We start from the raw sequence: 22486 nt of genomic DNA on the forward strand, positions 1-22486 counted from the left end.
TTTGAAATTAGAATATCAGGGTAAATTTATCTTATTTTGTCTTCTGGGAAACATGTAAATATCTTCTGTAGCTTCTGAAGAGCAGTACTAAATGAATAAAATATGACATTTAGGCAAAATAAGAAAAATGCACACATCTTCATTCTGTTCAAAGGTTTTCACCCCCAGCTCTTAATGCATCGGTTTTCCTTCTGAAGCATCAGTGAGCATTTGAAACTTCTGTAATAGTTACATATGAGTCCCTCAGTTGTCCTTAGTATGAAAAGATGGATCTCAAACTCATACAGTCATTGTCAGAAAGGGTTCAAATACACAAAAAAGCTGAAAAACCAAAGAATTTGTGAGACCTGAAGGATTTTTTACCGAAGAACAGCAGACAGTTTAACTATCCACAGCTGTGGATCATTCAGGTAACAACACAGTATTAAGAATTAAGCGTATGTAAACTTTTGAACGTTTTTCTTTTTTATAAATTCAACTATTATTTTCTCTGATGGACTATATTTAAATGTCTTTTATGTGAAATATCTTATTCAGGTCAGTACTAAACAAAAAATAACATGCATTTTATATGAACCCTCTTATTTTGATTAAATAATTAACATTTTGCAGATTCTGCAAGGTGTATGTAAACTTTTGACCTCAACTGTATATAATGTGTACTGAAAAATACAAACAATTTATATCATGAACGAATGTTATCGAGTGTTTCTTGGTGAGAATGAGTTATAAAATGAAAGCTCTGTTACATAAACAAACAAAAAATTGTGTATTTCATCCCTTTATTAAAATTAGTACATGGATCAAATCGGACAAATACAGGTACAAAACAAAACCGTACAACTTAAATATTATGTTCAATTTACTGTGTACTGCATAATATTTATTCAATGAAGCTATCTTTACCTAATACTAAAAACATCAGCCATGTGTGTTTGAAAGACTACATTACTTGTCTTTAAAAATGTAACAAATGTGAAGAGGGGAGGATACACTGCAACAAACAGTGGCTCCAAAACATATCTGAACAACCGTGACACATTTAAAAATACATGAGAATCCTAATATATTAAAATTCTAGCTATATTGCTCAAAAATGGTTTGAGAACTGTCAGTTTTTAAGTGTGACATAAATGTCCAAATGCTGTTTCGAGCCACTGTAGTCTTCAGATCTGGGGTTTATAACAGATCAGTGTAGAAATATGAATCCAAGTGCCTCTTATTAACATACAACGACCTTGAGTCAGACACTTGACACTAGGAAATCTACATGAATAGGGGAATGTGGGATTGGGTAAACAGACCTGACACATCCGACACCAGCTGGAACACCTCAATCAGAGCCGTTGCGTTACTATATTCGTGTTTTAGGAGGAAACTGCATTATTTCAAAGGCACTTCCCAGATCTGACAATAAATAGGTTAAAATAAATAAACTCCAGCTGAAATTTAGGTAGTAAGCACGTCGATTCCTTTCGGACAACACAAAAATGTGAAATTCGAGATGATAGTTTGGTGACAAAATGAGGTGCATGCTCTCGACCTGCATTCGTCTTTCAAGGGTGACGGTACAGCATGCAAGGCTGCCGCAGAGAGTCTGGGTTTCACAAACACAAAGGCAGGGCGACTGAAAGTCATAAAAATGACAGCGACGGTGCTTGCACCCCTCAATGGCTTCCTGTAAAGCAGCCTCGCTTCCCGTCGAGCGACGGAAGCACTCACATTCACCCTTAAATGTTATATAAACACGGTTCTCTATATTTGTATATGTATAATTAGCTTAGTTACTTTTTTTTACTCTGACCATGCAAGACTACAGGCAAAGGGAAACGGGTGGTTAGCTGTGATGTGGCAAGGTGTGCAAATACTCCCTCTACTGGCCGTCAGTCCCACTCTGAGAACGCCTCACAACTGTACACAATTACATATATACAAAAGATAGGGGGCGCCATTGTACATATTATTTTGCCCTACAGAAGAACTCGCACACAGACACACCGGCCCGTCGGAAAACATCCGGAGCCAGCGAAAAACCATCACGGGAAACAAGGGTTGATCGGTGCTCGTTAAAACAAAAGCCCACCCTGCCACATCGAGTGAAGCACGGAAAATCGCAAGGTATTAGATATCAGCCAGTCAATGTACACTTTACATAGATGCCCGATTATTTTTTTTTTTTTTGGGATGCCGTATGAGGGGGACTCAAAGCAAAGCAACTAGTGAAGATTCATAAATATACATATTCAGACGTTTCTTTGAATGAAAATGCATACTTTGTCGCCATTTACGCGTGATACATTATTTTATACGTATATATTTACTCGTTTTTTTACTTCATAATTACATGTTTTAGAGGTTTGTGGATTTCTCGTTCGCGGGTGCCGTTCACCTTCTGAAGAACATGGGGTTGCGCAGGCAGGCGGTTAGTCACCTGCAGCACCCCAGCGGTCCGGCGGAGGTCTCCAGGCTGCTGTCGGTATCGGAGGCCAAGGTCTGGTCGGTGGACATGGAGGAGATGTCGTTGACGGAGGAGGAGGGGGGGAGGCTCTCGCTGCTGTTCATGGCTGCACCTGCGCTAAGGGAAGTAACGGGTGAAAAACGGTTACAACGAAAAAAAGGAGCACGGACACAACGCCCTCTACAGGGCGAAGACATATTGCAAGCAGATGTTCACATATTGAAAAGTACAACAACATTAAAATATGTACAAATATCCCACAGGGATGGAGGAAAGGATGGAGTCCATGGACTGGGGATGGGTCTCAGGTGATATCGTAGGATGTTGAGACATTTGTCTGGGGGTAACATATTACAAGTAATGTGAATTATGTAATCAAATTACTGTCTTCAAGTAACTAGTAAAGTAACGCATTACTTCTAAATTTATAAGAAAATATTGAGGTTTTTGTTATTAAAATATAAATAAGCATTCCCAGCTCAGGTGACAAAAAGTAAAGCAAAAATAATGCATTACTTTCCATAAAAGTAACTACGTCATGCAATTTGTTTTGTAACTTAATATTGTAACGCATTACTTTTAAAAGTAACTTTACCCAACACGTACTGCATATCAACAGACAACATTTATTATTGTAAAAAAAAAATATATATATATATATACACAGATGTGTTTTACAATATTATCCTGAGAAAATATTTTTAATATAATAAAAATAGATAATATTTACATTAAGATAAGATCATATTTTATACCATCCATATATATAATTACATATTATAATATAATATAATTACAAAACATTACAAGATTTTATTTCAATTATTTAAACTAATTAATTTAATTAAAATAGAATAATAATAATAATAATAATAATACATCTGAAAAATACCTCATAAAAACGTTTATATTTAATAATTATTTGATAATTGTACACTAACTATTTTACATTAATATTATATTAAATATGTAATATTTTTTAAATAATAAAAATAGATAATATTGACATCAAGATAATATATATATAATTGTTATTATTAGAAAACATTACATTAGTTATATAATAAAAACATTAGTTTTTATTTCAAATATTTAAACTAAGTAATTTATTTAGAAATTGAATATAATAATAATAATAATAATAATATACATTTACAAAAAATATAAATGAGTGTACAGTAATACCATAGTTTATACCTTACCTCATAAAAATCTTTTATATTTATTAATTATCTTATTTATTGTACACCAATTTCACATTAATATTATATTAAATATATATTATTTTAATATAATAAAAAGAGATAATATTAACATCAAGATAATATTTTAATACCATCCATATATATATATATATATATATATATATATATAAAACATTAAAAGATTTTATTTCAAATATTTAAACGGAGTAATTTATTTAGAAAAATATGTGTAGTCCCACCTTAGCTTGTACCTTACCTTACAAAAAATCTTTTCTATTTTATAATTATGAAATAATTTTACACTCATTTTACATTAATATGACATTAAATATATTAAGATATTCATTACTGAAAATATATACACAGAATATTTACTTTGTGTATGTTTTTTTTTTATAAACATTAAAATAATGTCGGTACATTTAATCAATACATTTATATGTGTGTTTTATATTTGATAATTTTTAAAAATAATTTAGCATGAAATATTATATTAAATATTATAATATTATAAAATCTATTTCTAATTCTATTTATATATTTTAATTATTTATTACATTTCTTCGCTTTATTTATTTTTTGCTAGTTGGAATTCATAAGTCTGGTAGCTTAGAAAAGTAATTGCAGACAATTCCTCAATAAGAAACATGATTATAGATATTAACTCTGCTGCAAACCTGTTCACAATCCTAACATCATATGCATGAGCAAACGTCACCAGTTACAATCATTCTACATGTTTGTAACAACGTACCTTTAAAAAACACAAAAAGGCATCTTTTACACCACTAGGTGGAGCTCATGCTCTACAAGAAGTACTAAAGGCTCCTGAAAAAAGGACAAATTGTCCCTATTTTTCATCATCAGGTTTGAGAGTTGCACTGACTGCCCTATAAATCCACAACCCAGAAAACCTCCAATCTTTCACCAAGTCTTTTTGAACACAGGAGCGCTGCCCAATCCAATAACCCGCAAGGAGACTGCTTTTGATAAAAATCAAACGCAAGCAGCCTCTTAAACCGCTCCCTACGATAACATTACAAGCTAATTTACTTGACTGACGGCCTACATCTGGCGTTTTAATAGAAGGCAGCTCTTTAATACCCATTCAGTGCTGCGAACATGATTTATAATAACTTTATAGTACACTGCCCACATCCTCATTTAAGATTAACATTTCAAACATGCAATTTTGGAGCGTGACTGCAGCGGTGTTGGAGCGAAAAAAAAATGACAATATGATAAATGATGAAAGCAGAAGCTACCCTTTAAAATGAATGGAAAAAATAAAGAGGGGTGGGTGACATTGGCTCAGCGAGGCCTTTTTATCGCTGTCAGCTTTATGGTCACTGTCTCTCTTTCGCTCTATAGAAATGTGCCAGACCAGCAAAATATGATCGCTAGTTACACATCACATCACACTGAGAGCGTCAGTTACCTCACAGCACATATGAACAGTAATATTTAGACAAAAAAAATAAATCAGAATACATGACTTCTTTTCTGCTCACCAAGGCTGCATATATTTGATCAAAAACACAGTAAAAACTGTAATATTATAAAATATTATTGCAGTTTAAAATATCAGATTTCTCTTTAAATATATTTTAAAATATCATTTATTCCTGTGATGCAAAGCTGAATTTTCAGCATCATTACTTCAGTCTTCAGTGTCACATGATCCTTCAGAAATCATTCTAATATGCTCATTTGCTACTTAAGAAATGTATTATTACTATTATTGTAATATGTAAATGTTTAAAACAGTTGAGTATATTTTTTCAGGATTTTTTGATGAATAGAAAGATCCAAAGATCAGCATTTATCTAAAATAAAAAAACTTTTGCAATATTTTCCATTATACCATTCAAAAGCTTTTAGTCAGTGTTTTTTTTTTTTTTAGAAAGAAATTATAGAAATTAATACTTTTATTGAGCAAGGATGCTTTAAATTGATCAGAAGTGATGACAAAGACATTTATAATGTTACAAAAGATTTCTATTTCAGATAAATGCTGTTCTTCTGAACTTTCTATTCATCAAAGAATCCTGGAAAAATTCCACTCAGCTGTTTTCAACATAATAATAACAATAAATATTTTTTGAGCAGCAAATCTGAATATTAGAATTATTTCTGAAGGATCATGTGACTGGAGTAATGATACTAAAAATTCAGCTTTGAAATCACAGAAATAAATTACATTTTAAAATATATTCAAATAGAAACAGTTATTTTAACTAGCAAAAATATTTCAAAATTTTACTGTTTTTGCTGTACTTTGAATCAAATAAATACAGGCTTGGTGAGCAGAAGAGACTTCTTTAAAAAACATTAAAAATCTTGCTGTTCAAAAACTTTTGACTTCTGTATTTAATTAATAGAAAGTTCAAAAGAACAGCATTAATTTGAATATATACAGAAACATTTTGTAAAATTATAAATATTTTACTGTTATTTTTGATTTAATGTATCCTTGCTGAATAAATCTTACTGAGCCCAAACTTTTGAATGGTAGTGTACTTTATGAAATATTAAACAAATAGGCTTTTTACAGAAAAAAAAAAAAAAACATTTCAGGGATACAGTAAATATCCTCATCAACTAAATAGTTTAGACAAAAAAGTAAAAATATACCATAAATATACTCCTAAACCAAATTTTAGACCAGTTTAAATCCAAATTCGACCTAAACAGGTTTGATCTTGGCTGGTTTTAGAGAGGATCTGTCATCTTTTCAGCGGATCGGTCTGGGAGACCAGCTTGACCAGTACAAGAAATCATATTAAACCAGCTAAACCAGCTCAGACTGGGTTTTTCATCAGGGATTTTGGACCAACTTGAATTCTAAGATGGCCCATACCTATTTTCTGCTCTCTTTCTGTCTCAAAAACTCTTCCCTACAGCTCCTCTTGTCAGTTGCCCTGGTTTTTCTTCACCCACAATTCCTTTCACAGTAAACAGCATCATGTATATCCCATACATGTGATTTCAGTGACCACTCAAGTGGAAAAATAGACTTCCAGCTACATCGCTCTTCTCTCACTTAACAGAATCCTTCAGTCATCCCCCACAAAGGACACCTCCAGCGTCCCAGAGACCTCCATAAATCCCCCGCCTATACCGCAGGACGGAGCTTCCTAAAGCGCAGCATCTCAGACTCCCAGATCCTTAATAAAACAGGAAGGGAATGAGGATTTATAGCCGGCATTGATTTTAACCCCAGTACAGTTCTGCGGGTTTAACTAAACACACTGAATCACTGTTTAGCACGGGATGCCACATCAACAACCCTCCACTGCAGGGCGTAGGACATCGATAAACACCGTCAATAGATTTCCAGCATGTTTATAGTCATGTGATCAATGTATGCCAGAAAAATACAAGTGTGCTACTTTTCATAAAACACACTCTGGGAATCTGTAATGCTATTCTAAAGCTGTTTTTAAATAATATAGGTGCGTTTATGAAAAGCAAACTGAGTATGTGATTTTCTCCACACACGATTCAACACACTAACCCACACTGCTGTAAAATACGGAGCTGCATTGCGACTGCTTTCTTCAGCACAAGCACTTAATTACAAAGTGGAGAGACTGAGAGAGCAAGGGAGAGAGAGAAAATGAGGCCAGAAAAGGACGGACAACACAAGCGAAATAATTCAAACACCCCGCAGTATCAAAAAAAACGTAAGTGGCTAGAGCCAATAGATTTTTGTTAACATCTATAGGTGTTAATAAGCAAACAGACGATAATAAACAGGAAGATCCGTGGCTTGTGTCACTGTCTGTCACCTTCTCAGTGCTGCAGGACTGCAGACACGCAACACCACATTAATACAAACACACACACATATATACATGTGCTGCGCTCTACAGGTCAAACGCAGACACTGCAACTCAACATCCTACAAATCTCAAAGAAAAAGCCTCTTTGTTGAGTCAATTAGCAAAGTAAATCCTAAAAATATTGAACTATTATGGTAAACAATTATGAAATCAGACACCATGGACTCCAACCTTAATTATGAAACATGTAAACAAATTTACAATACAAGAACAATATAAAATCACATACAAATGCATTTTTGAACATTACCACATCAGTTCCCAACATTTAATTTTAAACCCAAGCATTACTTTGCTTAACTTTTTTTTTTATGATACCATTACTTGGAGATTTTTACACTCCTGTAGCATTTCTTTACATAATGGTTTATTTATTTATGGTTTATTTAGAGAGAAAATCCCCTTCGATAAGTTCCACCCCTTGGTTATATTTGCCATTTCAAGCAGGCTTTACAGAACAAACCAGATATGCTGGTACAAAATTAAGTAAATATGTGACCCTGGACCACAAAACCAGTCATAAGGGTCAGTTTTTTTCAATCATCTGAAAGCTTCTATGGATGTATGATTTGTTTGGATAGGACCATGTTTGGCTGAGATACAACTATTTGAACATCTGGAATCTGAGGGTGCAAAAAGAAATCTAAATATTGAGAAAATCGCCTTTAAAGTTGTCCAAATGAAGTTCTTAGCAACGCCTATTACTAATTAAAAATTACACTTTGATATATTTACAGAAAGAAATGTACAAAATATCTTCATGTAACATGATCTTTACTTAATATCCTAATGATTTTTAGCATAAAAGAAAAATTGATAATTTTGACCCATGCAATGTATTTTTGGCTACTGCTACAAATATACCCATGCTACTTATGACTGGTTTTGTGGCCCAGGGTCACATATTATTTTAATGTGGGCTGGAATAAACTGACACTGCAAAGCAGTTTATTTCTTCAGCCATTTGTCTTTAAAAAATGTTGAATCACTAAAAAAGCGCAGAAACACTGAACTAGAATTGGACTCAAAAACCTCCCAGAGTCAACTGAAAAATAATAATATTAGTTTGAAGGTAATTAAAGGTGTTCTTACTGATGTTCATGAAAAATAACTATTGTATTTTTGGATATTTTGCATAAAACTGTGTATAAATCTCACAGATCCTTTTCTGATTTACATTATAAAAGCTTTTCAGAATATAAAACATTGGATGGCAACAGTTGCTGAAAAGGGATTGGTCAGTGACATCTTTAAGGCGGGGCTTAGCGAAGGGTCAAGTGTAACTTTTTAACCAAAAAATAAGTTAAAATAAATACAGATAAAGTGCTTTCTTAAAGATGCTGTAAGCGTTTTTTTTTACACTGCTTTTCAAAAGTTTGGGATCAGTTTTTTAAAGAAACCTTTTCTGCTCATCAAGGCTGCATTTATTTGATTAAAACACAGAATAAACAGTAATATTGTGAAATATTATTGCGATTTAAAAAATTTCTATTTTAATATACTTTAAAATAGAATTTATTCCTATGATTCCTTTTCAGCATCATTACTCCAGGCTTCAGTGTCACATGATGCTTCAGAAATATATATATATATATATATATATATACACCCACCCACACACACACACACATATATATTTTTGCAATATGTGATACTTTTTTCAGGATTTTTTGGTGAATAAAAAGTTAAAAAGACCAGCATTTATTTAAAATAGAATCTTTTGTAACAATATACACTACTATTTAGACTACTATTCTTCTACTAATATTCTTTTTTATTCTTTCGTTCTTTTTTGTTTTAAAAAATTAATACTTTTATTCAGCAAGGATGTGTTAAATTGATAAAAAGTCATAGTTAAGACTTATATTGTTACTTATAAGATTTCTACTTTGACTAAATGCTGTTATTTTTAACTTTTTATTCATCAAATAATCCTAAAAAAAGTATCACAGAGTAATGGCTAATGACAATTCAGCTTTGCATCTCACAAATCAATTACATTTTGAAATATATTAAAATAGAAAACTATTATTTTAAATTGCAATGATTTTTCATAATATTACCTTTTTCTGTATTTTTGATTTTTGATCTGATCTCAAACTTTTGAACAGCATTGTTTATTCCACAAATAAATGTCATAACAATCTGACAACCTTTGGAAAAGACCCATGTTTTTTTTAGCCAATCAGAAACACTCTCTGCCTGTCAATCATTGCATGTCTTTGTGGGCGGGGTTTTACAGAGTGGAAGACAGTGGCTGAAATCGCTTACAGCACCTTTAATTAATAAAAACACTACAACAGACAACAGTTTTCAAAGTTACAGATTAAAACTAGCACGTAGTCACAGTCAAGACGTGTTCTGTTTGAGTCACACGGACGAGATGAGAGGGGGACAGGGACAAATGGAGCAGTCACAATGGGAGGGTTTCTCATAAACAGCTGAAATCACTTTAAATTGACTTACAGAAGCATAGCTTATGCACAGAGAGTACCTGAGGGAGAGGGCTGTCCCTTCACCACACCATTCTTTGTTCTTTCCTCGAAGTTCATCACCTCTTTATAGATGAGCTCTGTGCCAGTGAGACAGGGGTGGAGAAAAAGAGAGAGATATGAGCACATTTAGATCGAATCAACTCAAAAACACTAAGTTAGCTTAATCACTTGTAGGGACCAAGTGTACAAACCAGTGTTGTTATTGTAAACTTCTATATATGTGACCCTGGACCACAAAACCAGTTATGAGGGTCAATTTTTTGAAATTGAGATCTATACATCATCATAAATAAGCTTTGCATTGATGTGTGGTTTGTTAAAATAGGACAATATTTGGCCGAGATTTTAAACTATTTGAAAATCTGGAATCTGAGGGTGCCAAAAAATCAAAATATTGAGAAAATCGCTTTTAAAGTTGTCCATCTGAAGGTTATAGCAATGCATATTACTAATCAAAAATTAAGTTTTGATATATTTACGGTAGGAAATTTACAAAATATCTTTATAGAACATGATCTTAATATCCTACTGATTTTTGGCATAAAAGAAAAATCGATAATTTTGACCCCTACAATGGCTACAAATATACCCGTGCTACTCATGACTTTAAAATTGCAAAAAGGTTTATATGAGGGCTAGTTGTAGCATCTGGCAGAATCATTATTTCAGCTGAAATATCTCAGTGGCAATACAAGTCAATGGAAAATGGCCACCATGGTAGAAAAACAACTGTGTGTGAATGATTTACTGCTTCATCTCTTCATCTGTCTGTGGGCCGCGAGTTATGTCATGTCCACATGCAGAGAGCTCCAAATGAAGGCCTACCTTTCCATTCATCAATCGAGTGTTCCCTCTCATCTAGCTGTTTATCATAGATCTGTGGAGGAGGCTGAGACAGAGAGAGACAGGAACACATTTAATCGTTACCCAGCATAGTCATAAACAGTCTTCTGGATAAACATGTCTTAACAGTATCATTGCTTGTCCTCAAAGGAGAAATTCAGTTCCAGAATAAAAATTTCCTGATCAATTACTCACCCCCATGCCATACAAGATGTTCATGTCTTTCTGTCTTCAGTTGCAAAGAAATTAAGGTTTTTCAGGGAAACATTCCAGGATTTTTCTCCATATAGTGGACTTCAATGGGAGCTAATGGTTTGAAGGTACAAACTGCAGTTTCAGTGCAGCTTCATAGGGCTCTACACGATCCCAGCAGAGAAATAAAGGTCTTATCTAGTGAAACGATCTGTCATTTTTTAATAAAAATAAAGATTTAAATACTTTTTAACCACAAATGCTCATCTCGCACTAGCTCTGCACATCATGTAATCATGCAACTTTAAAATTTTCCGACACCGTTGTTTTACCTATTTTTGTAAAGGGTGTTTGACTTTCTTTGCATCTTTGCTTTGGAAACAATGGGTTGGTGCTTCCACCTACATCATGCGTGACCTTTCCATGACTACATAATGCGTGAGGTCGGGCTGGTGCAAGATGAGCATTTGTGGTAAAAAGGGTATAAATTTTTATTGTTTTAAGAAAATGAGAGATTGCTTTGCTAGGTAAGAACCTTATTCCTCGGCTGGGATCTTGTAGAGCCCTTTGAAGCTGCATTGAAACTGCAATTTGGACCTTGAACACATTGGCCAACATTGAAGTCCATGATATGGAGAAAAATCCTGGAATGTTTCCCCCAAAAAACGTAATTTTTTAATTTTTTAATAAAAAACAGGAACATCTTTGATCACTTGGGGGTGAGTAAATTATCAGGAAATTTTTATTCTGGAAGTGAACTTCCTTTAATCATAAATACAATCATCTTACTATTAAAAAATAATGAAAATACATGCTTTATTATAGAAGCCCGTTTCCACCACAGAATTAAAATATAAAAAAACAAATTTTAAAAACTATTCTGAGTTTATATTTCACAATTCTGACTTTTTTTCTCAGAATTCTACGTTTCTATCTCAGAATTCAGTTTATTTTTTATTTATGTATTTTTTTTTCCCACCATGGAATTAAAAAAAAGAAGAAAAAAAAAACATAATTGTGATGTTTTATCTCACAATTCTGCCTTTTCTCAGAATTATATCTTGTAAGAAAATGTCAGAATAGCAAGATTTAAACTCAGAATTCTGAATTTTCTTGAAATTCTTAGTTTATATTTCACAATTCTAACTTTTCCCCTCAGAATTCTAAGTTTATATCTCGGAATTCAGTTAATTATTTTTTTATTTATTTTTTTTTTTTCCACCATTGAATAAAAAAATAAGAAAAAACATAATTGTGATGTTTTATCTCACAATTCTGCCTTTTTCCTCAGAATTATATCTCATAAGAAAATGTCAGAATTGCAAGATTTAAACTCAGAATTCTGAATTTTCTTGGAATTCTGAGTGTATATTTCACAATTCTGACTTTTCCCCTCACAATTCTAAGTTTATATCTCGGAATTCAGTTTATTTATTTATTTATTTTTCCCCCACCACGGAATAAAAACATAAGAAAAAACATAACTGTGATGTTTTATCTCACAATTCTGCCTTTTTCTCAGAATTATATCTCCTAATTCTGATTTTGTATCTCTTTATATATCTTTTTTTTTCTCAGAATTGTGAGATATAAAGAATTGCGAGAGAAACTTTTACGGTGGAAACGGGCTTCCATACTTCATAACTCAGGCAGTATATGTAGTTATACTTAAAATTATTTAATATAGTCTAAATATAGCACATCTGCTCCTGCAGCGTCACTCATTTGATGTAATGCTTTTCATCTTGCATAAATCATGATCGGAAAACAGCACTACATATGAGGGCCAGACTCGTCATGTTAAAACATCTGGGTTAATATTTTACATTACAGTGTTCATATTACAATAGAATGATTCAATTACATTCGTAATTTATGTCTATAACTAACAACATAATGTAAAATAACACAAACACTGTAATGAAAAGTGTTACCACCACCACTTGCACATGCAGTTGACATGTTCAACAGTAAGGACTTAGTAAATAGACCAAACACCACCATTAGTAGGACAAAAAAGCAGAGAAAATCTGCAGTAAGGTTTCAGATTAAGACAGAGACATGAGACATGAAGCTGTGTCTCACAACTTAGCAAGAAACCTAACCAGACTGCATTTTTGGCCATCATGGATGCAATCAAATCAAACCTCAGCAGCGTTTTCATGCTTGTTTCAAATGTTCTTGTGTTGCTGCCAAAAATGTTGTCTAGATAGGTAGCTCACTAGGTTTTATAACAAGCCAGAGAGAATAAGAATAAAAGATATGAACAGAAAGAGATTAAATGGCACTGAATGGAGCATTATGGGAAAACGGGGTTCATTAACGCACAATGAATCTGCAATATTAATTTGAAGTATATTAGTTTGATTTTATTACACAAAGCGCACAGGTGAGTTATTTTTAATGCTTTTCCACTGAGTAAATCTAAACGTGAATAAGCGATTCTGTTTGTTTGTTCAGTGTGATTTTGTTAACAGTAATTTAGCATGTGATCATATAGTTTGGGTTTGCTTAATTACATTAATTTAAAGGGATAGCTCACCCAAAAATGAAAATCTGTCATTAATTATTCACCCTCATGTCGTTCCAAAACCTTAAGACTTATGGATTTCATCAAAAATATTTTAATTTGTGTTCTGAAGACTGACGAACAAAGGTTTTACGGGTTTGGAACGACATGAGGGTGAGAAATTAATGACAGAATTTATGTTTTCGGGTGAACTGTCCCTTTAAATCTAAAAGCACCAACCGGAAATGCGGGAATTCAAGGTTTGGTGCTTTAAGAAAGTTTAAACCTCCTCAGAATTCCATTCTGTTCTATTCTATTCTATACGATTGTTATTTTAATAGAGAATTTAAACTCATTATTCCTTTCATGCGTTCTACGAGATTAGTACACAATACAAACACACACAAATACACAGATATTCACACCCTACACACACTTGGCAAATTTCAGCTTGAATCAATGTCTGTTTTTGAGTTGTAGACATCAGTGTGTGTTACAAAGAGATCGGTGTGTGAGTGATTTGAGATGAGGAGGTTTCCTAAGTGTGGAATGGTCTTTATTTACCATAGATATCTGCTGATTCCTGGCCTTCATCAGAGAAAGAGAAACACCAGAGAGAAGGAGAAAAGAGTCACACTAATCATAACGATGCTCATGGGTTATTAAAACAAACTGTTTGCTATTGAATTGTCAGATTAGTATTTTCGTGTCATATTTGGGTCAACAGAAAAGTGTACGTTCACATAAAATGACATCTGCTAACAGCTAAACACATATCTACAGACAGTAAATGTGACTGTGAGCTAGGATTTTGTTACATGTTTGTCTCTGTATTTTAGTACTTTGTGTTCTGTATGAAAACCAGACTCGTTGTGTCCTTGAAACCCCTTTGAAACAGTGCACACACAAAATTTAGACATGAACAAGCTGTTTGTCTAAAGGGGACGTGTGGATAGAAGCCGAGGCAAATGCCTACTGAATGTTTATAAATCTTCATCAAAGAACAGGACAACTTTCTGTTATTTTTACTCCTTTCTTGTGTCCTCTCAAGCTGATGAAGGTCCCCAGAATCAACCACGGACATTTACAAACTGAACAAATGCAACATGTAAACATGTTAAAGTAAACCTAGCTCAGTGAGGATCTGTTAAAACTGCATAATATAATATAATATAATATAAATTGCATAAAAGCATCCAGGTCTGGTAACGAACGTTATGACTAAAATAACATTGTTGTAGCCTGAATTATTTTTTCACTAACTAATTAAATAAATATATATATTTTTTAAATAAATAAAAACGTATGTTCAAAAAAATGGCAAATTGTTGTAAATCAATATTTCAATATTTTAATATTGTCTTGGTGTAAATGCATGCAATTGTTTAAAAATTATTTTGTTGGTGTAACCTAATTCATAATATTTCATGAATAATAAACAACACAGAACATTTTTTTAAATATATAATGATTATCTGAATCAAATTAGGAGAAACAAAAGTATTCAAACTTGCTGCAAATGCATAAAATAATTCTATTGGTGCAATATGGCAAGTAGAATTTATAATATTTATGATTTGTAGTATTTTATGAACAATAAAAATGCAGAATTTATTAAATGTGTAAATTAAAACAAATGAATAAATATAAACTATAAAATATAATAATAATAATAATAAATATATATATATATATATATAATTTATTTTGTTTGTTTATATTTATTAATTATACATTAAAATATTTTATTTATTTATATATTTTTATATACTTATTTGTGCATGAAACTGTATAAACAGTTTTATAGGTGTGATATGGTAGGTAGAATTTATAATATTTATGATTTGTAGTATTTTATGAATAATAAAAAAATGCATAATTTAATAAATGTGCTAAATTAAAACAAACAAACAAAATATAAACAAACAAACAACAAATAAATAAACTAATTAATACATAATACATGTATAATTTACATGTATAATATTTATTAATTATAAATTATAAAGCGTTATTTATTTTTTATTTACTTATTTATGCATGAAACTGTATAAGCATAATTTTATTGGTGTAATATGGTAAGTAGAATGTATCATATTTATCATTTGTAACATTGAATAATAACAAATACATAATTTAATAAATGTGCAATAAAATGCATAATTTAATAAATGTGTACATTAAAACAAATTAATAAATATAAACAAACAAACAATAAATATATATAATAGATAAATCATTTACTCATTTTGTTTATATTTACTAATTATAATATTTTATTTATTTATTCATGCAACCAGCTGTATAAAATATTTTTATTGTTTTATTGGTGTAATTTATAATTTATAATATTTATCATTTGTAAAATTTTATGAATAAAAATGCATAAATTAATAAATGTATATATAAACAAATAAACAAACACATTATATATAATAAATATATTATTTATTTATTTTGTTTGTTTATATTTAACTATAAATTATAAATATTTATTTATGCATGCATGTGACTGTATAAACATTTTATTGGTGTAATATGGTATGCATAATTTATAACATTGATCATTTGTAATATTTTATGAATAAAAAATGCATGCGTTTCATAAATGTGTAAATAAAACAAACAAGAAATAAATAGTAATAGTAAATTATACATAAATATATAATTTATTTTTGTTTGTTTACATTTATTATAATTCTATTAAATTCTATTCTATTAAACAAAAATCTTGAAAATTATGACTTACATCTGCAATCACATTGATTGGTACCTATTTATAATGCTATGCACTGCATAACAATAAACCGTATTTTTTTTCTCATGCCTATCCAATCAGTTGTGAGTGATGGAGCACGTACCATGTAGAAAAAGCATAACAGATGAATCAAAATACTGAATATAGCCAAACTTTAACACAGTGGGCTTCAGTATGTAAAAGGCATGCGGTGGGCAGTCTTTAATTAGCTATAGCAGTAGTGTGGACACAGCTGAGAGGCTGTCAAATCAGAATAAACAGGTGACAGATGGCCGCAGGCGCACTGATCGATAGCGCTGAGAGAATTAGGAAAGCTGAACTCACTGCCTCCACCTCGGCCGGGTCGTACCACACGTTGATGTAGGGGTGCTGCAGGGCCTCGTCCACTGATATCCGCTTAGCGGGATCAATGATCAACATCTTAGACAGCAGGTCTCTGGCCTGACTAGCTGTAAAACACAAAACAACAGAGCTATATAAATATTTAGAATATCTAGTCACATTTTTATGCTTTCTTATGCTCACCAAGGCTACATTTATTTGATCAAAAATGCAGTAAAAATACTAATATTGTTAAATATTATTACACTTTGAAAGAACATTGTTTTATTTGAATATACTGTAAAATGTAATTTATTTTTGTGATTCAAAGCTGAATTTTCAGCATCATTACTCGTCTTCAGTGTCACATGATCCTTCAGAAATCATTCTAATATGCTGATTTGTTGTTTAAGAATCAGTGTTATTATCAGTGTTGCTGCTTAATATTTGATTTCAGATGTTTGGAGAATTCAGTGCAAACATCAGACACCACAATCTTTATATTTCATCCTCTATTTCTTTGCTTCCTTTGCAAGGGCACTGAAAACATCACACTGTCTTGTTCTGCTCGTCTTTCCTCGCGCTCTCACCTTTCCTTTCCTCTCTTCTTCTCCACCTCTGTATGCTCTCTGATTCCCTCACTTTCTTGCTCTATAAATAGCCGGGTAAAGTCAGACCCTTCCTCTCTCTCCTCTCTATACAGCATCATTCCATCTCTCCCGTCTCTGTGCCACCGGCTGGACCGCTTCAAAATGGCCGACACCGATTTCCGCAGATCTGTATAGCTGAATCTCTCTCTCTCTCTCTGACTTACTCCCCCTCTCTGTCTTTCAATATCAATTTGTCATGTGAACGTGTTTAATAAACATGACAGAAACTGTGCATGTACATTGGCTAAGTGTTTGCAGACTATAAAAACACTGATCACAAAAAGTCACAAGTTCAAATTTACCAAAAAAAGACAAAATGACATGAATGAACAAAATAAAATGAGATAAAACAGAACTCAACACGAAATTAAATCACAAGTTGTCAAAAATTAGACACAAAATTAACAAAACAAAATGAAAATCAAACACACTAATCTACAATTGAACAAAATGACAAGAAATAAAATTACATAAAATAAAATGACTAAATAAAATGACATAAAATGAAACAAATTAAAAGCAAACACAAACTGAAATTATAAATGGTATAAACAGCACTAAAATAAAATGACTATATGAAAAACTAAATTAAATAAATGCAATTAAATAATAAAAGTAAACAAACTTAAATTTCAAAAAATAAAATGATTTAAAATGCACAAAAATAATTAAAATAAAATTACAATAAATTACAAAATAACAAATTAAACCAAATTAAACTATAAAGTAAATCAAACGCAAACTGAAATTATAAACAGTAAAAAAGCACTAAAATAAATAAACTGAAACAAACCGAAAATAAACTGAAACAAACTGAAATCACAAAAATTGTTTATTTAATTGCACATAGATCATTTAAATTAAATGACATTAAATTACAAAATGGCAAATAAAATTAAATTATAAAATAAAACACTGAAATCATAAATAATAAAATAAAATAAAATTACTGAATGAAATGACACAAAATAAATCAAATTAAATAATAAAATTAAACCTCAACACAAACTAAAATGAAAAAATGAAATTACTAAATGATAAATGAAATCAAATTAAATTATAAAATAAAACTGAAATCAAAATGAAAAAAATTCTAATGACTGAATTAAATGACATAAAATGAAACAGAATAAATACAATTAAATAATAAAATTAAACCTTAACATAAACTGAAATAATTGTAATTGTAAATTGTAAAAAAATAAAAAACTGCACAAAATAATTGATATAAAATGACATTAAATTACAACATGACTAATGAAATGGACACTAAAATGGACTAAAATAAAGTAAAATTACTAAATTAATTACATAATAAAACTAAAACTGAAATCACAAAAATAAAATTAATTAAAATGCACAAATTACAAATGAACTAAATAAACAAACTGAAATTATAAATAGTGTGAATAGTGTAGTAAAAACATATGACTAAATAAAATGACTAAACAAAATGAAATAAAACTGAAATAAAAAATAAAATTAATTAAAATGAATTATTTAAAAATAATTTAAAAAAATAATATTAATTTACAAAATGACAAATGAAATCAAATTAAATTTTAAATACAACAAATGCAAACTAAAAGCATAAATAGTAAAAAAAATATATATATATATGGTGGCTCTCAGTTTTGGACTGGGGTCAGGGGTGTCCTGTTCCTGGAGATCGACCTTCCTGCAGGGTTTAGTTCCAACCCTAATCAAACACACCTGTCTGTAATTATCAAGTGCTCCTTCAGATCCTAATTAGCTGGTTCAGGTGTGTTTGGTCAGGGTTGGAGCTGAACTCTGCAGGAAGGTCGATCTCCAGGACCAGGGTTGAGCACCCCTGGTCTAGGTGGACCACTGTACTGCCCAGTTTGGATGTCTTGCTTATCTCACACACCCAGAACAGTAGATAGAGCCTCGACTAACAGGCTGAAGAGTTGAATCAGCAAGTCATCAAAAATATGCAGTGCACTGGTACATAAGGCCTGGAACTGGGAAGCACATTGCTCTCTCTCCTCCAGCACGCTGTGACAGACAAAGCTTTAGCTGCTGTACCTGATAGCAGGGGGTCCAGCTTCACAATCACACTCACATCCATCATATCTCACTCGGCCAATTTACAGTCACACCGACACCACATGTCTAATCAGCACTGCCTTATATCCCTCTTTGTTTCTCAAAGAAAATTCAGGATATGCCTGTGACGTCTAAACTCCACCACGCAATTTTCATATCAAAAGCTCGTGATTCTCCTCCGCTTTCCCCTGAAGAACAACTACGGCTCTGAGCACAATTTATGAAACGTCTCTCAATTTGGCAAATGGGAAGGAAATTGCTGCCTGATTCATGCAGGCAAGCCATGAAAATAACAAAAGGAGATGAATCAAACACAAATTATTAATGTTCACCTCATTTGATTATTTTTTAAAATAACCCTGGTAGTATTATAGAAAATTATAAAAATTTATATTATAAAAATTTGCTTATAATTGTGTTCTATAATTAAAAACAATATTTTTTCATATTAAGGTATCTTTGTCTTTACACAAGATATATATATATATATCATCAAATTTACATTTATATTATATAAATTATATTATATAATATTTATATATTTACATTTTATTTTTTGATTAAGAATAGAGGAAATTCTAATGTCATAAAAAATAGGCTTCTTTATATTAATTTACTGTATTACATTTATCAGCATAAAATATGTATTTATTTTATTTATTTTTTGCATTTATTTATTTATTTATTATTTTAATATGTTACTAAGAATTAAGGAAATGGTCATCAAAATAAGCTTTGTTGTCTTTACATAAAATACTAAAAAGTTACAATATATGAATATATCACATTTATGTATTTATATTATAATATTTAAATATTTACATTTTATTTCTGGATTAAGAATAGAGGAAATTCTAATGGTCATAAAATAGACTTCATTATATTAATATATAAACAATTATCTACATAAAAAATGTATGCATTTATTAACATTTTTATTTTTTTGTAATTTTTACATTTTTATTTATTTAATATTTCAATAGGTTGCTAAGATTAAAGGAAATTCTATTAGTCATCAAAATAAACTTTATTGTCTTTACACAAAATATTAAAAAAGTTACAATATATGAATCTATTACATTTGTATTTATATTATAATATTTATATATTATTAGAATAGAGGAAATTCTAATGATTATACAATAAATTAATATATTAAATTTAACAACACTAAAATGTATTTGCATTTTATTTATTTATATTATAATAATTTATTTTGATTGAGAATGGAGGTAGGCTTTGTATTCTTTAAACAAAATATTTTAATATACAAAAAGTAACTTAAATATATTAAATTGATCTACATCAAATATTTATGTATTTATTTGAATTTTATTTTTATTTTTTGACTGAGAATGAAGGAAATTCTGTTGAGTCATAAAAGTAGGTTTTGTTTTCTTTGCACAAAATATATACATGTATGTAGTATTTATTTAGTTAGCAAGTTTTTCTTTTCTTTTCTTTTATTTTTGGGGTTAAAAAAAATTAAATATGAACTTTTTCTTAGATTCAATCTCAAAATCAAGCTACAAAAAATAAATAAATAAATTAAATAAATAAATACTGTGACAGTACTTCACAAATATTTGCACACCAGATATCACACTCACAACTAAATGTAGACAAACTCTCACTTACCTTTGAGTTTGTTGTGCTCCGAGTCTGCAGGGAAGAGGCAATCAGGGAAGAGTTTGGGGAAAGTCAGGCCGGCGTATTTTGGCCTGTTCTCCACGTAGTTACGCACCGTCGGCTGCAGTTTCTTCATGAACTCAGGAGAGGGCGTGCCGAGCTGCTCTATAACCTTATTCCATTGGTCGATATCTGGATGTGGGTGGAGTCACGGAAAAAACACCTACGTACCGCCCTCAGGCTGGCCGTTTAAGCATTACACAAAGTATAACATTTCACTTTTAAACAGAGTATAAAATGAAGATAACAACATAATGTGGTTATTCTAACACAATTACACAAGACAAACATAAAAGCAAGTGCTGTGAGCCTAAAAATGCCATCGGTAATGAAATAAAGTTTGATTACACTTCCACTCCAGGATAATAAAAGCTAAATCAGTAAAGGTTAAAATGCTCAGAGGGGTCCCAATTAGGACTGGAGTGGGAAAGAGACTGAATTTGTTGTCTAAGTAAACAGAAAGAAACCAAATTAGTACATAGGATAATGACAGAGTCATTACAATGTAGAGAATCCCAGTTTTTGTTTTTGGAAAATTACTTCCCATTAGACTACATAAGATCCAATATTACACAATTTTATAGCACACATTTTCATTATGTGTTTGCATTCTGGTATAAGACTCAATTCCTTGATTCCTTTTGTGCCATTTCATCAGATTTGTAAGGTAAATCATTTATAAACCAATGCAAACACAGGAGAATACATCAGTATCCTTGTCAATATGCTAACTGTTCATCGCGATTTCAAAATAAAAGCTCAAACCCTAACTCTTCAGTTTTGATGCCCACATATTCAAGAAATGATTTCTGTCGTAAAGAAATGGCCAAATGTTACAGATTAAGTGGACATTTGAATTAAATGTTGTTTAGTCAGTATTAATCCAGGATTAGATGGCTAGTAAAGTGTAAAAACAATCGTCAGGCTTTTGGCGCCCTCTACAGGCGTTTGATATAATACATCATTTGCTCTATTTGTTTATTAAACATTATGTATTTTCAGTTTTGTTCATTAAAACCATATGATTACTTGCTTTTGATACTTTATTCAAGCCAATTATTATTGCCTCATTGCTATTAACTAAGTATTTTAAGTTATTTTAAAGGCTATCTTGGGTTAAAGGTTAGCTTGGGTCTACTTTTATTACCTAAAAAAAAAAAAAAAAAAAAAATCGATCGCTCAAATAATCATCAGAATAACAGGCCGATTGCTCAGTTATCAAAATAAGCGTTAGGGACAGCCCTAAGTCCATGCTATTATTTTTAATAATTCACATGCATTCTCAATTGGCTATTGTTGCAAATAAACAATCTTGCAAAACAAACAATGCTTCCTGGTTCTCGGGGAGTGAGGAAGAGATTTCAGCGCCCAATGGTTTGTCAAGCGTCACTGACTGCTGAAAGTGTTTCCAGAGACTGCAGACATGCTCATTCAAACAAACAATTACCAGACTC

At 31.2% G+C, this 22486-nt stretch overlaps 1 protein-coding gene across 9 annotated transcripts in view; it reads right to left on the bottom strand.

Annotated features, from left to right (window-relative positions):
• Positions 1 to 930: 930 nt before the first annotated feature.
• The window catches only part of mapk10 (mitogen-activated protein kinase 10), an 82384-nt gene continuing 60828 nt past the window's right edge, over positions 931 to 22486 (bottom strand). For 4 of the 9 annotated variants that reach the window (XM_051093474.1, XM_051093473.1, XM_051093479.1 and 1 more), the window contains exons 10-15: positions 20982 to 21164; positions 16630 to 16754; positions 14112 to 14135; positions 10829 to 10892; positions 10003 to 10080; positions 931 to 2570 (exon numbers count right to left, since the gene is read on the bottom strand). In XM_051093474.1, coding sequence (XP_050949431.1) covers positions 2428 to 2570; positions 10003 to 10080; positions 10829 to 10892; positions 14112 to 14135; positions 16630 to 16754; positions 20982 to 21164 — 617 coding nt within the window. In that variant the 3' untranslated portion in view covers positions 931 to 2427. Of the gene's footprint in view, positions 2576 to 9974; positions 10081 to 10828; positions 10893 to 14111; positions 14136 to 16629; positions 16755 to 20981; positions 21165 to 22486 lie in introns of all 9 variants that reach the window. The other 5 variants (XM_051093477.1, XM_051093475.1, XM_051093480.1 and 2 more) reach the window with 4 other exon arrangements.

This window comes from Labeo rohita, chromosome 21, assembly GCF_022985175.1.
Source record: "Labeo rohita strain BAU-BD-2019 chromosome 21, IGBB_LRoh.1.0, whole genome shotgun sequence".
In the NCBI taxonomy this organism is placed as follows: Eukaryota; Metazoa; Chordata; class Actinopteri; order Cypriniformes; family Cyprinidae; genus Labeo; species Labeo rohita.